General features: G+C 37.4%; 1 protein-coding gene across 3 annotated transcripts in view; it reads right to left on the reverse strand.

The window, feature by feature from the left end:
- The window catches only part of tasora (transcription activation suppressor a), a 102,874-nt gene that overhangs the window by 14,951 nt on the left and 67,951 nt on the right, over window positions 1–19,972 (reverse strand). For all 3 annotated transcript variants that reach the window (XM_055217555.2, XM_055217556.2, XM_055217557.2), the window contains exons 5-16: window positions 13,650–13,741; window positions 13,414–13,545; window positions 13,191–13,321; window positions 13,066–13,097; window positions 6,931–7,036; window positions 6,743–6,846; window positions 5,765–5,868; window positions 5,614–5,686; window positions 5,464–5,541; window positions 4,492–5,103; window positions 1,645–2,015; window positions 1,315–1,438 (exon numbers count right to left, since the gene is read on the reverse strand). In XM_055217555.2, coding sequence (XP_055073530.2) covers window positions 1,315–1,438; window positions 1,645–2,015; window positions 4,492–5,103; window positions 5,464–5,541; window positions 5,614–5,686; window positions 5,765–5,868; window positions 6,743–6,846; window positions 6,931–7,036; window positions 13,066–13,097; window positions 13,191–13,321; window positions 13,414–13,545; window positions 13,650–13,741 — 1,959 coding nt within the window. The remainder of the gene's footprint in view (window positions 1–1,314; window positions 1,439–1,644; window positions 2,016–4,491; window positions 5,104–5,463; window positions 5,542–5,613; window positions 5,687–5,764; window positions 5,869–6,742; window positions 6,847–6,930; window positions 7,037–13,065; window positions 13,098–13,190; window positions 13,322–13,413; window positions 13,546–13,649; window positions 13,742–19,972) is intronic.

Genomic DNA, 19,972 nt, shown 5'->3' on the forward strand with positions numbered 1-19,972 from the left:
TGCTTGCAGCTATATTTATTATTATTATTATTATTATTCATTATAACATTCATTATAACACAACATCCATCCGCAATAAGGTAAAAATAAGGAGAGTTAAAATGGGGCCACTGACTATATGCATTATGATTTCTGTACTACAGTTAAACATTATTGAGTATTTTATTTGGCTTGAAATCATTTCCATGTTTTTCATCTGTAATAACATAACTCAAATTATTTTTCAGATTAGCTTATGAATTGCTTAATTTCATTTGAATTGTATTATGAGACCATTGCTTGTAGTCTGCCTCTTACGTCCCATTCAGACAGCCAGCGACCAGCAGAAGCAGAGTGACACGATCTCATTCATTTCAATAAAAACCTGCCGACTTCCAACGGTCACTTTCGCTTGTGTCGCCGGCGACTGTATGGGCGTGTCCAGCGACGCGAGAAAGTTAAGTTTTAATTTTATGCAAATGTCGAGCGAATTTTGGAAGCGACTACCAATGAGAACGAAGCAGTGGAGTTCACGTCATCCTTCTCTCGTCAGTTACTGGAGTGGATGGTACTCATTTGTTTATTACAAACATATTTAAACGCCTCATTGAAAGAGACGGGCGACACACAGCGATAACGTCACTGGCTGTCTGAACGAGGGGTTACTGTGTTTCTTTTTTTATAACATTAATAACATATTACAAACACACTAAGTTAGTTCAATAGCATATTCCTTAAATATATAGTCGCTAAGACAGGCTTTTATGCATATCCGTGTGTGTATCTGAACATCATGTGTAATAAATAAGTCGAGAAAAATAATTAAATCTGTCACTTGTTGCGAGCAGCTTGAGAGGCGGCTGTTTGCGAGTGCATGAGAGCGCTCTGACTAAAGACTGAAGTGCTCAAGTTCTTTATGCTTCAAAATGGCTTGTATTTTTGAGAAGGCATGACTTAGAATAATAATAATAATAATAATAATAATAATAAGTTTATTTGAACATGTAATAAAATGACGTGCAAATGCCAGCTCTGTCAATTGCCTGAAACATCTGCTAAAGTCTTGTATTGCAGCTACAAGCTAATAATGCATAAATCCTGCAGGAAACTCGCAAAGCTGCGCCGAAATTCAGGCCCTGATTATATTAAGGTGTTTTGCAACTTCAGTGTAGTGAATTGTGATTTACTGCAACGTCTGAAGGTGCTTTACCTTAGAGAGCCGACTGATGCATAAATCCGAAGCAGCCGCAATTAACAAGTGCTTTAGGTGTGAGAGTGTAAAGCTTTCAGTGCCTTTAACCTCCCACTATTAAACATAAGAAACAATAAGTTTACCTGTGATGGGTATCAGTACCCATGGGATTGTCTTTTCCCCGAGCAGGTTGACTCCACGTTGTTGTCCTCCAGAATCTGAGCATGGGCTAAATGCTTCTAAACTACTCAAGCTTCCAGAGGTCTCCTAAAACAGATTACATGACTTTTATTTAAACTGAATGACTTGAAGAATGAAAACATCAGGCATAGCAGCACTACAGCTACGAGGGAATTTCGATGACATTCAAACACATGCAATTAAAGACTTCCTTACATTTGTACAGGTCACAGTGTAAATGAAACCTAAAAAGTTTAAGAATCACCGGGTTAAAATACAGTAATAGACATTACCTCAAGGCAGTCAGTCCTATCTGGTTCTTCATCAGTAAACTGTTTTCTCAGGTCAATGTCACGGTCAGTCGGGAGGCCGAGTCTTAACATGCTGTCATACAGTGATGCATCAGAAATGTCTGCTGTTTCCAACTCTTTCATTTTTGGTGACTCTGCTGTGCCTCGGGTCAGATTGTCTATCAACTTAATGACTTCCAGAGCACCCTGAGCCTTCTCCTTGCGCAGGTCTGTGTCAAGACTTGTCTTTCCTAAGCTGTCCAGCACCTCCATGATTTTTAGCGCACCCTGAGTTTTATCCTTTCTCAGGTCTGTGTCCTGGAGCCCAGCGCTGTTCAGGACACAGCCTAAGGATGGACTGCACATCCCCTCCCCTGATAATGAGAGAATATTAGATTAACAACCAACAGCATGTAACGTTTCCACACAAGTGTAAGTAGCATAGATCATGTTCATAAAAATTTGTGTTTACACAGCAGTCAATTACTTAAATGTTATCAAATGTCTTGTACAGTAGTACTCTATGGAAGCTTTTTTTTTGTGGAAATTTTAAAATAAAATAATGAATGATACAAATAAAAAATGAAAAACAGATGTACAATTTTATTATATAAAACTGTACGCAAAATATGTGTAATAATATGTGACAAAAATCTCATCCAAAATGTAAAATTCACATTTCATTTTATGTGCTTTTATTTCTATTTTCGCTTTCATTCTCATTTTCAAACTAAACTTGTATGCAAATTCTATGTTAATCAGTGGGTGGGGTTAACTTGATCACGTAATGGATAATGTCTGAGGCAGTGTTGTAAACATACTTTATTGCTAAATTAAGTGATTTTTAGCAATGTTTTTCTTTTTACAAAAACGACTAAGGACAAATCTAGGAACCTTAGCTTCACATTTGTACACATTATGGGTCGCGTGCACTGCCCCACAAGTGCCAGGTCTTTCCCAGTGAAATGTGCCTTTCTCTCTGCATCTATACTCTGTACATTGAGCTGAGCAGCATTCCTTTCAGACCACATGGAGCTAGGGCTGTATTGTATCGTGCCCATGTACCGTGTTGCATATCGTATCGTGAAGCCCTTGCCAATAGGATTATTTTTCCACGATAGTGTATCGATATTTGAATCTCTACTGTCGATATTTTAAAACCCATCAAATCCCTCTGTGTGCGTCAAACAACCTCCTCCGCTGCTGCTGTAGTTGTCGCTGTCCAGTTGTCTGTCATATACGGCCATTTGGCCAATGTCTCAGAAGTTACCTGCATATTGTATCGTGAACACGGTACATGGCACGGTACAATACACTGCATGTTGCGATACATTGTAATACTTTTTCTTTTTTATCAAAAATGTAAAAACATAGAGCTGATTTTTTTTACTTTTTTTAAGCCAAAGTGCTTTCACATGTCAGCTTTGAAAGCTGCAGGTGTTTTTAAATTTTCTGCCATTTTCTCACTCCCGCTAACTTCTGAGACATTGGCCAAATGGCCGTATATGACAGACAACTGGACAGCAGCGGCGGAGGAGGTTGTTTGACGCACACAGAGGGACTCGACGGGTTCAAAACATCGACAGTAGAGATTCAAATATCGACACACCATCGTGGAAAAACAATCACAATAGTTAGCTGTATCAATATTTTTGTATGTGCATAGCTCAATTCTCAAATCATCTCAATTCTCTCTCTGTGTATAGCCTCTCAGACCTTACAGAGCTGATGCCTGAAAGAGCTGCACACATACAAATCCAATGATCAGTCATTTGCTGTTGTCACTTGGACGCACCTTAGCTTTACACATTCAGCTCTACACATTGTATCGCCTGTACTGCCCACGTGTGTGCAAGGTCTTGCTTTCCTGGTGATGCGCATCTCTTCAGTTCGGCATAGACCATAGGAGCTGACAATCTGAACATGAATGAGCTTTACATGTGCTAAACAGTGCTTTAAGAAGTTTACATTTCAAAACAAAGGAGGAACCAACAATACACTGGTAAGTGACTGGTCTTTGGAAACGCCGCTTTGTGTGTGTGCAAACTCATTCATGCGTTAGCCATGTATGGTTTAAAAGTATACACCGAGATACATGCGCATAGAAGACCGGGCACTCGTGGAGCAGTAAGGTGACAGACGTTTTTGAAGCAGCACTCAGAGCGGAAAAGTGGCCAATGTCAGTTTACAGAAAGTTTACAGTTGCTTGGAACAAACGGAGACTGCACTCACTCACAGTCTCCTGCTTGTTTGTGCACCTATCAACCTCAATCAAGGCAAGCAAATGCTAATATGACAGTTAACAGCAAAAGAGTGCTCACGCTTTAATATTTGAGTGACAGGACAACTGCCTCGGTGGTTGCTTAGCAATATATTTTTTTAAAAATGCACCGCACTTTGTAAATAGTAAAACACATGTTCAGTGTGATCGGCTCCTAAAGGGGATCGCACACCGGCCGCGCAGCTCAGCACCGCGCAGCGCCTCATCGAGTCACGTCCAGGACAACTCGGAGGTATTGTAAACCGGAAGTGCACATTAAATAGCGCGAGCTTCGTCAGATAGCGTCTACTTCAAAATGTAAAATGTATGTTAGCAGCCAATGTTAATCGTTAATGATTTAATGAAATATGATGTTATTTAATGTTAAACTATGTGAGTGGCGCTGTGTGGCGTGACAGGGATTTAAGCAACTTCCTGAGTCACAGCTGGGCGGCGCGGACAGGCGCCACCGGTGTGCGTGTACTCATAGAAAGCAATGTGTTTGATTTTTTTAGAACGGCGCGACGCTGAGCGGCCGGTGTGCAATCCCCTTAAGTCTTCTAGCACAAGATTATAATTATTCTTTGTACCTTCACTGAACTCCTCATTTAAGAGTTGATTTCTCTGACGCTTCGAGTTTCCATCAAGGGAGTCCAATTCTATCTTCCTCTTTAGCATGTAGGTGTCCTCCATTGCCACTGGACTTCCTGTTTCGCCTGCACAAGATAATTTTTCCTTCGAGTGCCTCTTGTTCAGCTGAATGAGTTTCAACAGTTCTTTCACTTTCTCCGGGTCAGCATGAGGGTCTGTTTTCTTATTGCTTGGGGTAGTCCGAACTCTGAGCTCCTCCATCTTATTCTTTACTCTCTCCAGAACAATTGTGTACACTTTGGGGTTGTAGATGTATGACCGCATGAAGCCTTCCCAATTGATCTTTTTTCTAGGAGCAGGGAACAGCTTTTCCCTGACATCCAGTTTAGGATTGTAGACTATCCTCATGCGCTGCAGGAAATTGCCTTCCTTGAGGTTTGTAAGACAGTCATGAATGTGCTGCTCTACAGCAGTACTGGGGTCAGCAGGAGAGTCACTTCGGGCCTTGTTGAGGGCATAGTGCAGGGCGGGGATGAATAAATCATGCTGGGGCAGAATGGGATTACACATCTCAGAGGATAGAGGTTCAGAAACTTCAAAGGGATTTGGTGCTGGATGAAGACAAACAGTGACGTGTTATTGACAAATATGTGAAATAATACATGTGAAACAATACTTAAGCTGCTGTCGAATCACAACACACTAAACAAACTACACAATCAGAACTTGTTACGTATTTCTGAAGGAAGGAACTTCATAGAACAAGGAAGACATCAGCCCGTTTTTAGGACAGTGAAAACAGCGGTGTAGAGGTAAGTAAATTGTGTCAAAAATACTTATTTTTTCACACAGAAAACATGAAAACGTTATATTGCATACCTTAAATGCAATCACATATTCAAAAACACAGGAAAAACAGGACCTTTAAACTGTACAGAAGGCAAAAATTAAATTTCTTATAAAATACTCACAGCTGTTTAACAGGTCACGTTTCTCACGATAAATGAAAAGAGCTTGCAACGATGATGTTTTCCAACTGCCCCGTCGCTCTGTAAAAGTAATTAAACTGTTAGAAATATAAACTGTTAGTCGTATACACCACGATTATCATAAAATCATACCGCTCAAGTTGGCCATCTGGCTGGCAGACAGGAAAAAGAGAAAACCTTTGTTGTTCACCATATTCACCAACACCTAAACATATGACACAATGATCAGCTACTGCATGGATAATTTAAAATATGAATCAGGATTAGATGCTGTGACACCCACCAGCCCATTTTCCTCCAGTTTCTGTAGCAATGCAGTCAAACTCTTGGGAGACTTGTCTTTCTCTAGGACCTCGAACATGCTGCTGTACATGCCACTCTTATACACTACAGTAAACCATGGACAGGATTTAGCAAACATCTCATACCTACAAGCATGAGTTAAAATTTGGTTCAGCTTTTGCATCCTCACAATTATTCAATGATTAAAATTTACCCAAGTGTGTTTCGAGTTATTACGGTTGCTTAAATGAGCCATAAATTTGACCTTCAGTGGACATAACCTCAAAAATGAGCGCAGATTTAATTAAAAAAAGTTCAGCGATGACGTCCCAAGTATAACCGCAGCAATGACAGTGTTCTTAATATGACAAATTAAGTGTTTTGGTTAATGCCATTAATGTTTATTTTTTTTAATCAGTGGATACCACTAGTCAACTAAATGAATATAACATGGCAAAGATGAATGCACATTTATAAATTGATTCAATAGATTTATAGCATTTTGAAAAAAACTTTATTGCATTTTGTGGAAAAAACATTTCATTTTTATAATAAATCTTTGAAAATCAAATTATGGATTTGAATATTTTATGTTTTTATAACCTAAAGATGCTATGTAAAAGTTTGTAACAGAAAATAGTGGTTTTAATCTTGTCACTTTCTTGGTGTCAACAACACATTTTTACCAAAATTAGTCAAAATGGATTTATTGCGTTTTGGAACCAAACTCTTCATTTAATATTATATAATATTTGTATGAATGCACCACTTCATAACAGTTACATTATTTTGTAGATAAATAAATATAAGCTTTAACTTGTAATTTGTCAATAATTTGCATTTGCGTTTTACTAAGAAGTCTTATTTAAGAAAAAAAATATTTTTATCGAGAGCCGGAAGCACCACAAAATTTGGTGGAGGTGACCGCCTCCAAAATTCTCCATGCAGGAAAAACCCTGTATTAAACAGGTGGTCAAACCTTCATGGCTGCCTGTGTAAAGCTTCCAGGAGAATAGAGCAGATGGGATCTTCTGTTTCACCTGCTCCAGCTGCATAACTTTACCAATCTCAATTTTCTCCGGCCTGAAACAGGATCCAGCGACACAAGTGATTCAACATGTACATTGTCAATAACTCAGGACAACAGTTTTTGTGTATGGGACTCACAGTTTGTAGGGCAGGAAAGGTTGATAGTGAGATCGAAGGCAGGCCGGGTACACAACCTTGCCTCCATTTATAAAATGTCCTTGCCAGACTGTGTAGCTGCGCCTGCCTATCACAAGAATAGAAAAAATTACAGTGTGAATTTTAAAAACTACACATGAAACATGACAGTGTCTGCATGAAAAAAAAACGCACTCTTAGATATGTGATGCGTTCTGGGAATACCTGTAGGAACATTTTCAGAAATTTTTTTTTTGTCAAAATTGAGTTTTCATTCAATTATTATTCTAAAACATCTTTCTATCATCTCTGAAAATATCTAGACATAATTCACTTGTTTAGTGCAGAAAATATGTGATTTATAGCGACAAGCTAAAAAGATAGTTTTGATATTTGTAAACAATGGTGGGTCTTCAAATCCATGGTCCTTATTTTGTTGTTTTCACTTCTGTGGCAAGGACAATTTGGCAAATTTATGATAAACTTTTTAACAACTTTGGTGAAGAAATGTGAGTGTTAACTTGGTGTGCTCAACTTTTCGAGCACAACGACTGAGATCATTCACCAGCATAGAACGGCGTGTCACGCATTGGCGGACTGGGACAAAAAAAACGGTCCTGGCATTTTGAACCAGACCGGCACCTCGTTCGATAACTCAGACATTTTTCTTTCTTTTTGGTCTTTTAAATGTGTATACCAACCATGACATAAAACAAGATTAAACCTGAGGCTTTGACACTCTGCTCTGTTAGTCAGATCTGAGGCTGAAGATCTCTCACTAAGTTTTATAAACCATTATCGAGAACAAATTAATTTACTGAAAGCTACCAGAACAGCCAAAAAGTGTAAACAACGTTTTTTTTGTTAACATGAGGAAGGAAACGCAGGTCTATTTATGGATACACTGTTTTTGGATATAGTGTCCAAATTCAAAGCTTATTTTGTCTAAACAAAAGGGAACAAATGAAACATACCTCACAAAATCTCTTTCTAAAAAAAAACATAAAAAATAAAACTAATAATCCTTAAAACTAAGGATGCATTTTCTGTAATGCAGCTTTAAACAATATGCATTCATGTGTTAAGCACAATACAAACGCTCAAACTTAGTGAACAAAGACTACCGCCTTCTTTCATTTAATTGGTTGGAATTCTGCTTAGCTCTGTAATGTGATTGGCTGAAATTCATGTTCGTCTTAACAAAAACTCAATTTCTTTCATTCGATTGGTCGGGAGTCATTTACGACGGCTTCTGTGAACAGAAACTCCCTCCTTGTTTCATTTTAATTTGTCAACATTTTGACACTGTAACTATTCTGCACTATAAAGCCAAAGCGCATGGGCTTTGTGAGATCTGTCGTGTCTTGTGACAAAGTCTCTTGGTTCAATTTTGTCCCATTTCAGAGAAACGTGTGTGCCAAAATTGCAGAACATGTTTGACTGGCTGTTGTTAAAACTTTAAGGGCATTTTTCTTGGTTTCAGTGTTTGCGTAGTTACTGCACTTAGCCTTTGTAGGGCAGTATTGTCAGTGAAGAAAATAGCCTTTGGGCCGCAGAGCGTGTGTCAAGGGCCGGTGGTTACTCTTGTGCCATTTAATTTTTTTGAATGCATTGACGTGGCAGGACCAAAGTGAAAGGGGTTGGTGCTTAACGATGTGATTGGTCAACTGTCAGAAACAATAATATATAGATGAAAAAAAAGTGTCGGACTCGGGACTGTCGGCCCAAATAGCTCCGTGGCCCACCGGGAAAATGCTCGGTATGCCAGATGGCACAGCGAGTCAGCGACCGTGTGTGTTTTGAAGGCAGCAGCAATGACAGCAGCGAAGTGGGTCCAAATAAAACACACAGTATTGTAATCGTTATTATTATTTATATAATAATAATAATATGCAAACTCCTTGCATTTTTCCGGCAAATCATTGGCAATGTGAAGGAACAAAAAAAATCAAACGATCCCGGAAAATTTCAGGGTGCATTTTACCTCTCTAATTACACAATAACGGATGAATTTGTATTAAAAAAAATGAAATTTACAATTAAAAAGGTTCATGGTTTGTTATGTGTTGCTAACGTTATCCACTAAGACCGTTTCTCAATCCGAAGGCTGCAGCCTCTGAAGGGTCGCATTTCTATCCTGCATACGTCAAAGACTGTTATTTTCAGAATATTAACTTTGAAATTAACTTTAAAACACTGATTATTCTTCTTCTTAGTTCAGGGTATATACAGCAATCCTTAAGTTAAATTTACTACTTTTTAATACCTTTTTTACTACCTTCAGAATAGTTTTTAAAACCACCACGACACTGAATTGCGAGTGTTAATCAGCGGCCTTTCTATTATTTACACAGATTTTGACATATACTGTACAACATACAAAAAAGAATAGACATGGATTAAAGTGAAAAAATTCTTCTGACTGAAATGTTTTTCAGGCCAAGTCATATTCCTTTAGCTAACAATTAATGCGAGACCAATAGCTTTTTTAGGGGTGATTTTTTTGCCATGAATTCCATATTGAAGTCTCCTGTGGCATATATAGGTAGCTGTAGTTTGCAAGGCATTTCAGATAAACAGCGAAACAGCTAAATAACTCACTATATAAAAAGAAAACATGAATATCACCACCTTTAATGAATCTTTTATTAATTATTTATTAATTGTAAATTTATTTATTTTAGCATTTACTAATAATTTAAATAAAAAGTTGAAACTGTTAACATTAGTTAATGCACCATGAACTAACATCAATTACTGTAATGACATAAACAAGAATTAATTAATGATTATATACTCTATATTTTTCATTGTTTGTTCATGTTATATAATGCATTTACTAATGTGAACAAATACAACTTTTTCATATCATATTATTCAGTACACATAAACGAATAATCCAGGGTCTGTTCTGTTCACACAACAGCTTACAGTCACAGCTCTAATACAGTAATGTTATGTATGAATATAAACCCTGAACGAGCAACTCGCGTCAAACTCGTGTACAATTCGCACAGGGTGCCTGTAACCATAGTGAGTGACAGTTGTAAAATGAATGACTGTACCTTTATCAACTAAATATTATGTTACAATAGAGGCAGCGCTGATGTGCTATTTTATGCGCAATGTTTATGCTGTTTAATTTCTCCTAAGACCTAAATGGTCGTGTTTATATGAGGATATTTGCAAAGACAGGATTTTTGAGGCATGTGTGTTATTGAAGGCCAATAAAGCGTCAAAAATACTCACAACACAAGCTCAATGAGAAACAAATGCGCAGCTTTAGCATTTAGCGCTGTTGTTTGTGTTTGAATGGCTTAAAATCACCTTTTTAAACTGCGGTGCTTTAATATATGTACAAATGTTACGTTTTTGTGACGGACCAAACGCAAATGCAACTGCAAGAACCGACAGGTCGATGACATCAAAGTCCCGCGAGAGCATTTCGGAAGCAGTCTCTTCTTATGCTTCCTCGTCATCCCTCTCAGAGGATTTGGATGTCATCTGCCTCCTGGTTCTTGTGGGGCCACATGAAGTTTACCCACAAGTTTAACAAACCCGTTGTATCACCCACTGGCTAGATCAGCATAGCATTAAAAAACGTGACGCGGATGATCACGTACGTGAGAAATCATTTACCCCCAAAATACAGTACCCCTAACGTTAGTCATACTGTGCAGACACGCAAGTTACCTGGCTGTTTGGGTTTCTTAGCCCACGAACTGAAGGGCTTGCCAATTTTCATCATTTCGCTAAGCCAAGTCAATCTCCATTGGTCTTTTACTCCTTTATCGATCTTCAAAACATCGGAGCCTTCCTGCATTATAAGTTTGACCATGCTAGCTAAAATAAACTTTTACCTCAGCTTAACGTGATACAGTCAGAAAACCCGGAGTGGATCCGGTGCGTAGGGATAACAGAACACTTACAGTGGAGAGAGGAACGTGATTTGGCTCCACTCCAGGCTTTGATCACATACCAGAGACGAAAGATCTTTGATTATGTGCCCAGATATGCTAAAGCCCATATTTAAACGAACTAACGCGAACGCACATAGAATTTCAATCAGTATAGGACGCCTGATAGTCTGAAAAAATAATAATACCTAATTTGGAAAAAAATAATACCTCTAAGCCAAATTTAACACTTTTAATGGCCTTAAATTTGACAATTCTGATTTATCACTTTTTAATACTTTTTAAAACCCCGCGGACACCCTGTAGTTAATTGTAAATTGTTGTAATATGCTTATGACTTGCGAATGTAATGCTCAGTTAACTTAAATAAACTAGGCTTGATGACTTATGCAGCAGCCTGCCTATGCGACCCCCGGAGGCTACAGCCTTCGGATTGAGAAACGGCCTAAAGGGCTCTGATTCTACCGCCATTCATTTACCGTAACTCCTGAAGGATTTGCGCTATCAAAAAAGTTTGAAATGTTTCTAAAAGAAGACAATTGCGCTTTTTGGAAACATATGGTTTATTACGGTACTTTCTTGCTTTCCGTCCGCCAATCGCTGCTGTTTGTGAAGAGCTGAAGGGAAAGCGCGTTCGAGTGCATTGCATCAGAGAGCAATATTAAACTTTAAAATATAAAAATGTGTAACACTAAAGTTGACACGCTGTTGGTGGCTCATGACTCGACGGCCCGACTGTTTAAGTTGATTTTCAATAAAGCAGTGTTGATTTTTTTTTCGCTTCTGGGTCCTCTATGTTCTTAACCTGGCTAATGCTTAGGTAATCCACGGGCTAACTTAATTGGTTAAATTACCCTGAAAAAGATTTTTGCTAATACAAAACTATATTTTAGGATTGTTTCTCGCAAACCCACAGTATACAGTCAGATCATAACACCTGAAATATAGCTTATGGCAAGATCTGCGGATTACGACAAAGTGCGAACAGTTTTCTTTTAGAGACCCACCTGCCTCCGCCACTGATTAAGTTAGTTCTTCAGCGTTAAATTACTATTTTATTTTCTGCTGACAATGCTTTTCGGGAATGAACGGAGGTAAGAAATTTAAGACTTGGGTAAATAAAATTTAAGACCTAGGATAAAAATCTGGGTGTTTTTAAGACTTTTTAAGGCCTTACATTTAACATTCTGAATTTTAGACATTTTAAGACTTTTTAAGACCCCGCGGGAACCCTGCTTTAACCTTTTTTCAGTACCATAAAAACATGCGAGGAATAAGGGTGTCACTTTAAAATCGATTTAAAATCGAAATCGATCGAAATTAAATCACAAAACTTTGAACAAAAAAATGGAACCGTTGTTGCTGCCACGCCCCCATGACATGTCTGGTTGGCTTGCCAAGCGAAAAAAAAAACACGTATTCAGTGCTGCAAGTCAACCTCCTCTAACTTAGCTAGCTACAGCCAGTCAAAAGATAGCATGGCAGATGCAGGAGACACTACACAAGCTGCTCTTTACATGGGAAACAAAACAAAAAAAAAACAGCAAGTGCCTCCCGCCTTCAGCTGAACTCAATCAGAACAGAGCACACACACGTGCACAACAGAACGACATCTATGCCAGGACCGATCGTTTCTCTAAACTGAGGTCTGTTTAAGTTTCACAACAACTTATTTCGGTTGCGTAAGAGTTATTAAAACAGCATTTAAACATGACTTATTGGGGTACAGTCTCACATTCTCATCTGACAGTAAAAAAGCGCGTTTTGTGGTGCAAAGTACTGACAGGAATGTGATGTTTTATCAGGCATGTGCGTTTACCATATTTTTCCACTGGCATCACGACTAACATGGCAGGGCATCTCCAGGTTCAAGGTCAGATATTATATTTCATAAAAGTATAGTAAAAATCAAGAATCGAATCGTGACCTTAGAATCGAAAATGTAATTGAATCAAGGATTTGGAGAATCGTGACACCCCTAGCGAGGAACCAGATTTCTAAAATATTTTCCTTGGAAATAAGCTTTACAGTGTGGCTTTCTGTAAAGCGATACAAATAAAAAAGACTTGATCTGAACACCTGTAGTTCATTAGCGAGCTGTTTTTAAAGGTGTTTTTAAAGATCCCATGATATTTAAACGTTGCAAGATTTCTTGTCGAGGTGAGATGCTGTAAACTTTTACAGTGCATGCATTATATTATACTGTCTAAGAAATGCTTACCTCCGCTCATCCCTGATGGAAGACTGTTGGACCTAAAAAACAAAGACAAAGACAAAAACATTTATCAAGACTAGAGTCAAAATGTGAGTTGCAACAACCGAGACGTAATGGAAGTACTCGGGTACCTAAAAGGGGGCACAGGCTTGGGGGCTGTTGAGGCCTCTTTGCCTTTGAACTGATAAGACACCACAGCATATGGACATACATGTCTTGGCCTGGAGAAAATCTCAAAATCCACATATTCATAGAAGTATTGCTATAAGGAAATGCACACAGTTAGTTTCCACTCAGGAAATAAAAGCGAGTATGAAGTGTACATAAATGCTATAAGCAAGAATTTATTTTTACCTGAGTATATTCAAATGACTTGTATGAATGCAAGGAGGTCACTCGTTTTGAGTTTTTGGAGAAATGACTATCAAATTTAGGTGTAGGATCCATACCTCTGGACATACTATCATGTACACTCTTCACCCTACCCTGAAAGACAAAAAATGTGTCCAATTTATTATTACATTTATGCATACAATTATCCATAACATTGTCCTATTTATTAAAAGAACACATTTAAACTGCAGAAGTACCTTTATTACTTTAAATATGATGATGTTTCCTGTAGATCCAAGCTCCGTGGGGTTGATTTGAAGTAAATCGGAGAACTGACACAGATATACACCTGCAATATCAACATATACATATAACAGGTTTTACTTACTGATTCAAATCTTAACTGATTTTTACAGACTTTACTTAAAGGATATCACTGTAATAAAATCGGAGAGTTTTTTGAGCCTCACTTAACAACAATGCAACTCACAATTTCAATTCCAGAAAGGCAGTTATATCTTTAAAATAATTAATGTGACAACAGTAGTTCAACCTTCATGAAACAACAAGAATACTTTTTGTGCTCAGCACATGCATGTGTGCCAGCTATATATGAAGAGTTTGGTTCCAAAACGCGATAAACGCCATTTTTGAAAAAATGAGTTACTGCCAAAATCAGTATTATATCAGGTCAGTATTTATGAGTAAATAATTAATTTTACGCAAAATCCAATATCCACCGTGTTATTCTGTCATCTTTTCTCCCTTTTTTCCCAAAATGCGATAAACGCCATAAAAAACATACTTTTTTACATTATTTTATAACAGTAGGTAAATCTTTTCTTAACCTTCTCTTAAACTTTTTCTACTAAAACCTTGCACTAAACTAACAAATTCAATTCCTGAATACATTTATGAACTACTAGCCTACATTTTTGCCACCAAAAAAATTTCTGTTTTGATTTATTTTGGATTTTTTTAAGTCACAGTATTGAATTGGTTATGTACTATCTCTGTATAAAATTAATATTACTGCTCTATGTGTAACTGCATAGCAAGCAACATGATGATATACTTATTATAGATGGAAATCAGTCATGTGACCTTTTACGTCATGCCGCCATCTTGAGGACCTACCGAGTACCACCAAACCACTGACAAGCATTGGCTAGCTTGCTACGATTTACGGATTTCTTATCTTTTACTGTCTATGATTCTTACGGATACAGTAAAGGGCTACGAAAGACAACATGTCGCATCTCGACTGTCATGAAAAAGAAACGCTACTTTAAAAAAATATATCTTGGGTGTGATGCCTACTCGATCCCTGATGCGTTCTTCCAGCCGCTGTCCGCTGCTACCGAACTACCACTATTTTACAACATAAGAAGGCGCGACACAACATGAAACTTTGCTCGAAGTATCACCTGGATCTCTACACATGAACGCGAGCATTGAAAACATTGTTTGTGTACACGGAGTTTACTAAAAAGAAAGGTTTTGTACAACTGACTTTGGCTGTTATGGTGTCCGCTCGTCATCTCTGCCACATGTAAATAATCGATTTCCAAATGCAAATGAATGAATCTCATATGAGGCTCCTTTTTCAACTAGAAGGTCAATATTGTTTTTCACTTGTGACAAAACAACAAATTATCCGTGCATTTTTATGTAACTATGCTTTAGGAGCTATCAATCTTTACTCTCCTCCCTCCTTACGTCGCAATTAGAGATCGATACATCTTGACTGGGAAGAAGGCGGCGAGCGGATGCCAAATCATCCAAAGTCAGTTGTTCAAAACCTTTTTTTAGTTAGCTCTGTGTTCACAAACAATGTTCTCAATGCTTGAGTTCACATGTAGAGACACAGGCGATACTTCTATGGAAGCATATAGGTAGCTAAATTCAATTTAGAATGTAATACGCAATATGACAATGCAATATGTAAAATGACAATGCATTTCTGTATTTAAGTTTACATATTCCATGCTTTTATGTGCAATCCTTGGTGCAAAATAGAAATGAAAATGTAATACTTTAATTTACATTTTCCATTTTCTACAGCCCTGTTTTAAATACATATTTTAATGCTTTAGAAGTTGTAAAATTAAAATGGAAATGTATTACCCGAACTGATATAATGTGTTTTACATTGTCAAGCAAAAACTGTAGCAAAATTATCATTTAAATGTAAATTTCCCTAAATGCATTTACATTTACGGGTGGGAAATTTGGGATTGCATTTTCATTTACATAGCATGCAATGGATGTAGCAAAATTAAATTGGAAATGTATTAGCTGGATTGATTAGATGTGCTTTACATGGTCAAGCAAAAACTGTAGCAAAATTATCGTTTAAATGTCATTTTCTCTAAATGCATTTACATTTACGGGTGGGAAACATGGGATTGCATTTTCATTTACATAGCGCGCAACGGATGTAGCAAAATTCAATTGAAAATGCATTCCGAGTTGACCACGCCCCCGCCCTGTGAATCACTGCGTCAAGGCGGGGCCAACAACTCCCATTGCCTGGCCTCTCACGTGGGAAACATGGCGGCAGCAGGGCTGATTGAGAGTGTTATATCTTCGCTGACCGATTAAGTGAAGCATAAACAGAGAAATATTAGTTTTTATGGAGATTATTACGTGTCTGTAGGTGACAGAACTACAGCGTTGTTTGATCCTCTCACCGAATTGTCTGCATTGTCAGACGCTAGTTCACCTCGCACTGTCCTGTGGCTGCCTTTCGTGCCTTCGCATTCAAGTAGCGGAGCAGCAATCGGGAGAGTCGGAACTTTTCCCGGTGGACCGGCAGTGTTTTGAGGCTGCGAACGCCGGTCTGATAATAGTTATACATTGCGAGTTAGCAACACAATCTGGCAGCCTGATGTGCGGCCGATTCCCGCTGGTCAAACTGTGCAGCCTTTCTGCTCAACACAGTAAAGTGCTCAACCCGTTCGGCAGGTCCAACATGTCTAGGATTTACAAAAATACGGGGATCAATGAACGACCCCTCAACAAATGGCATAGCCTGTTGGCCTTTGATGTGTTTATTGCACAGTATGTATGCGGTTAGATTTGTCAAGCCTTGTGCTTTCACACTCCGTTTGCAGTGCGCTGCAGCTGCTGACCGCTGCTTTTGACTATAAAAATATTGTGTGATTGACACTTCCTGCGAAAAAGCGCAAAAACAATATAACATCATCATTTTTTTCACAAAACAATATACTTTAGATTTTATTTGATAGACTAGTAAGTGTGGATTAATGATGTTTAAAATCTCTAGCCTGGTGGTCAGGAAATTAATGGATCAAATCAGCAGATTTGCAAATGTTTATTTATCTCCACATATATCATTAATAAAAATTAGCAGTGTAACTTTGCAGTATACCACATTATATTTCCTACGTATATATGATTTCCATATGGTAGGAGTATTCAACGGCAATAAACGTCTCATATGGCAATAAATATCTTCACAACGTTATTGTTTCTAAAACGTTGACAAAATTATTTTCAAAGTTATTCAGAGATGCACACATTATTCCGCATATGATTTGAATATTAGACTTAACATAACAGCATCATGAAATGAATAAACAGAGAAGGAAGCAGGATTGATATAAATTGTATTATTATAAAACAATAAGCAATATTACTGAAATAAACTCTTAAGGTAAATGCGCCAAACGCGCTTTTAACCACACTAACAGGTCAAAATAAGCAATGACAGTGGAAAAAACATTATTATCTCTCAACACTTTATATGACAAATAATATATTTAAAGGAAATATTCTTACAGTATTCAAAGATGCACACATAATTACATTTATTACTGTTGTCTCTGGCCTCGCTCTGTTAATATTGACAGGTGCGCATCCCTGTCTTCCAAACAGGTATCATTTGGTATAGTTAATCCTTAAAATTAGCCATTATTTTATTATTGTAAAAAAAATTGATTACGGTTTGTATTACTCTTGTTTTTTTTTTTTTTTTTACCACCGAGGGGGCCTACAGATGTTTCTTCCGCGAACATTTCATCACAGTTCAAATAAACCCTGACTGTTACATGTATGTATTTATACGTTGAAAACATTGTCCAAATCTTTTTTAATTATTTTAAAATACAGAAAACAGCGTTAAAACCCCTCACGGAATGAAAAAAGGTAGAAGACTGAACTTCGACATAAATACCTTTTGACATGTTTTGTGAAGAAGAAGAACCGTTCCGGTAAAATTCTGTTCTTTAACAATAATGCATGGATTATCATTTAACAAGAACAACCACGGCTTTACTACAGTAAGGTTTAACTATGGTTGTAGAAAGTCTGTAGTAAACATGTCTTTTATTTTGCTTTAAGGTAAAACGGTTCATTTTGGCAAGGGTCATTAATTGTTTTACTGTTTGCTGTTACGACTACCACAATTAAACGTAATTTTACTTCACATGTTTTGTTTGCTTCATTAAAACGAATTTAATTTCATTTAATTTGTTTCTTAATTTTAATTTATGTTTTGTTACTAACTTTTGTGGAAATAAATAAATAAGAACATTAAAAATAGTGAATAAGATAAGACGACGTCACTGGCCACAGGTCAGTATACCCTTCACTACGCTTCTGCTATGAAAGTGTATAAAGGTACATAAGTTAAATGTATGTTTGGTCTGATCGGGTCAATATCCTGATGTCCGGGACTCCTGGGGCCCGTACCATGAAAATGGTTAAACAAACTCAGGGTTACAGGATTAGTTTCAGGTTGACAAAACCAAGCCAATGTGCAGGCCTTGTTGGTAAAAGCTATTTTCATGGTACCCAAAACCCAGGATTTGAACAAACTAATCCTAAACAAAGCTGGCTAACCAACTAAACCAGCTTCATGGTATAGGCCCCGGGTGTGTAAGTCGATCTGCAATAATTATTCGAAAAGAAAAAATCTATTAATTTTTTTAACGTGTCACAGGTTTAAGGCATTGTAATATAGAATGGTCATTTAATGCGTTATCACTTGATCTGTGTTATTTTATGTAAAGAAGTATATATGAAAATTATTTTGTATGTATTTCTAATTGTTTTGGCCATTCGGTTCGCAGTAACCTATTTCGAGATTTAACACCGGGTTTTCTGATTTCACTTAATCGCGTGCTCCGCATCATGAGAAATTAGCCTCTTTTTACCGATAAAACAGAAGAGCTAACCGAGACAGACATGGAGAATGAAACGAAACTTAGAAAAAAAATATTATTTGCGGTGCTCTGGTTATGAACCGGATTGCTGGAGATGCAAACAGTAAAACAAGCAATGACTCCGTCTTGGACCCTTACGAAAATTAATCATAGTTTTACTATAGTTAAAGCCAAAATCATGGTTACAACAAGATCGTTTCGAAAACCAACCACCCAATAGCTTAAAAAACCTTAAACCTTACTGTAGTGAACCCATGGTTTTTCTTGTTAGATGATAGTTAGATGATAATCCATTATTGCATAATTGTTAAAGAATTTCACTGGAACAGAATGTTTATTCTTCTTCTACAAAAACATATAAAACTAAATTAAGAATAGTCTGTTATATAGCATATACCTTTTATCATTCGCTCCGTGTGAGGTTATAACACCATTATCTGTATTTTAAAATCTTTAAAAAATGTAACAATGTTTTCAACGTAAAAATACATTCACATACATGTAACAGTCAGTGTTTATTTGAACTGTGATGAAATGTTCGCTGTAGAAACATCCGTAGGCTACTTGCAGAGGTGTCAAGTAACGAAGTACAAATACTTCGTTACCTTACTTAAGTAGATATTTTGGGTATCTATACTTTACTTGAGTAATTATTTTTCAGACGACTTTTTACTTCTACTCCTTACATTTTCACACAATTATCTGTACTTTCTACTCCTTACATTTTAAAAAATCGCCTCGTTACTTCTATTAATTTCAACTTGTTTTCTTTTTTTTACATTCCGGCTTGTCATCGTTAAAAAAACCTATCTTGATAAATTGCATCATCCAGATGAACGCGATTGTGGTTGGATGAGAAGTATAAACATACACCATTCCGACTCCCTATTGGTTTGTACGCAATCCCCGCCCCCCAGCTGACTGCAGATGATCAAAAGTTTGTTCGATAGCGCTGCACAGAGAAACATAAAAGAACAGCGAGAGCGATTAGAAAGCATGCAGAGTGTCTCCCCTCGCGATGCTTTGATATCACCCGCCATCTGTTTGTACAGTAACAGAACGCGGCATTCTGTCTTCAAATGGAAAAGTACGAAATAAAACTCGCGCATCACTTTCAGGTCAGTTCACATTCACAAGCCTGTGTAAATGTATAGCTGGCTGCTGACACCAACTCATCTGTGTGATTTAAATAGTGTAACAATGTACCAATTTATATCATGTAACTTCAGTTGTTCAACTTAAATGACATTGTGCTGCGTTGCGTTTTGAAGCATGGCAAAGATATCTAGGCTAAAGTCATTGTTGTTTTGTATATGCTAATAACTACCCTAAATTTTATTTGCATTAACAAAACCTACTTAACGTTAGCTGAATGCTTGAGTGTTAAATCA

Source organism: Misgurnus anguillicaudatus, chromosome 23 (assembly GCF_027580225.2).
Source record: "Misgurnus anguillicaudatus chromosome 23, ASM2758022v2, whole genome shotgun sequence".
In the NCBI taxonomy this organism is placed as follows: domain Eukaryota; kingdom Metazoa; phylum Chordata; class Actinopteri; order Cypriniformes; family Cobitidae; genus Misgurnus; species Misgurnus anguillicaudatus.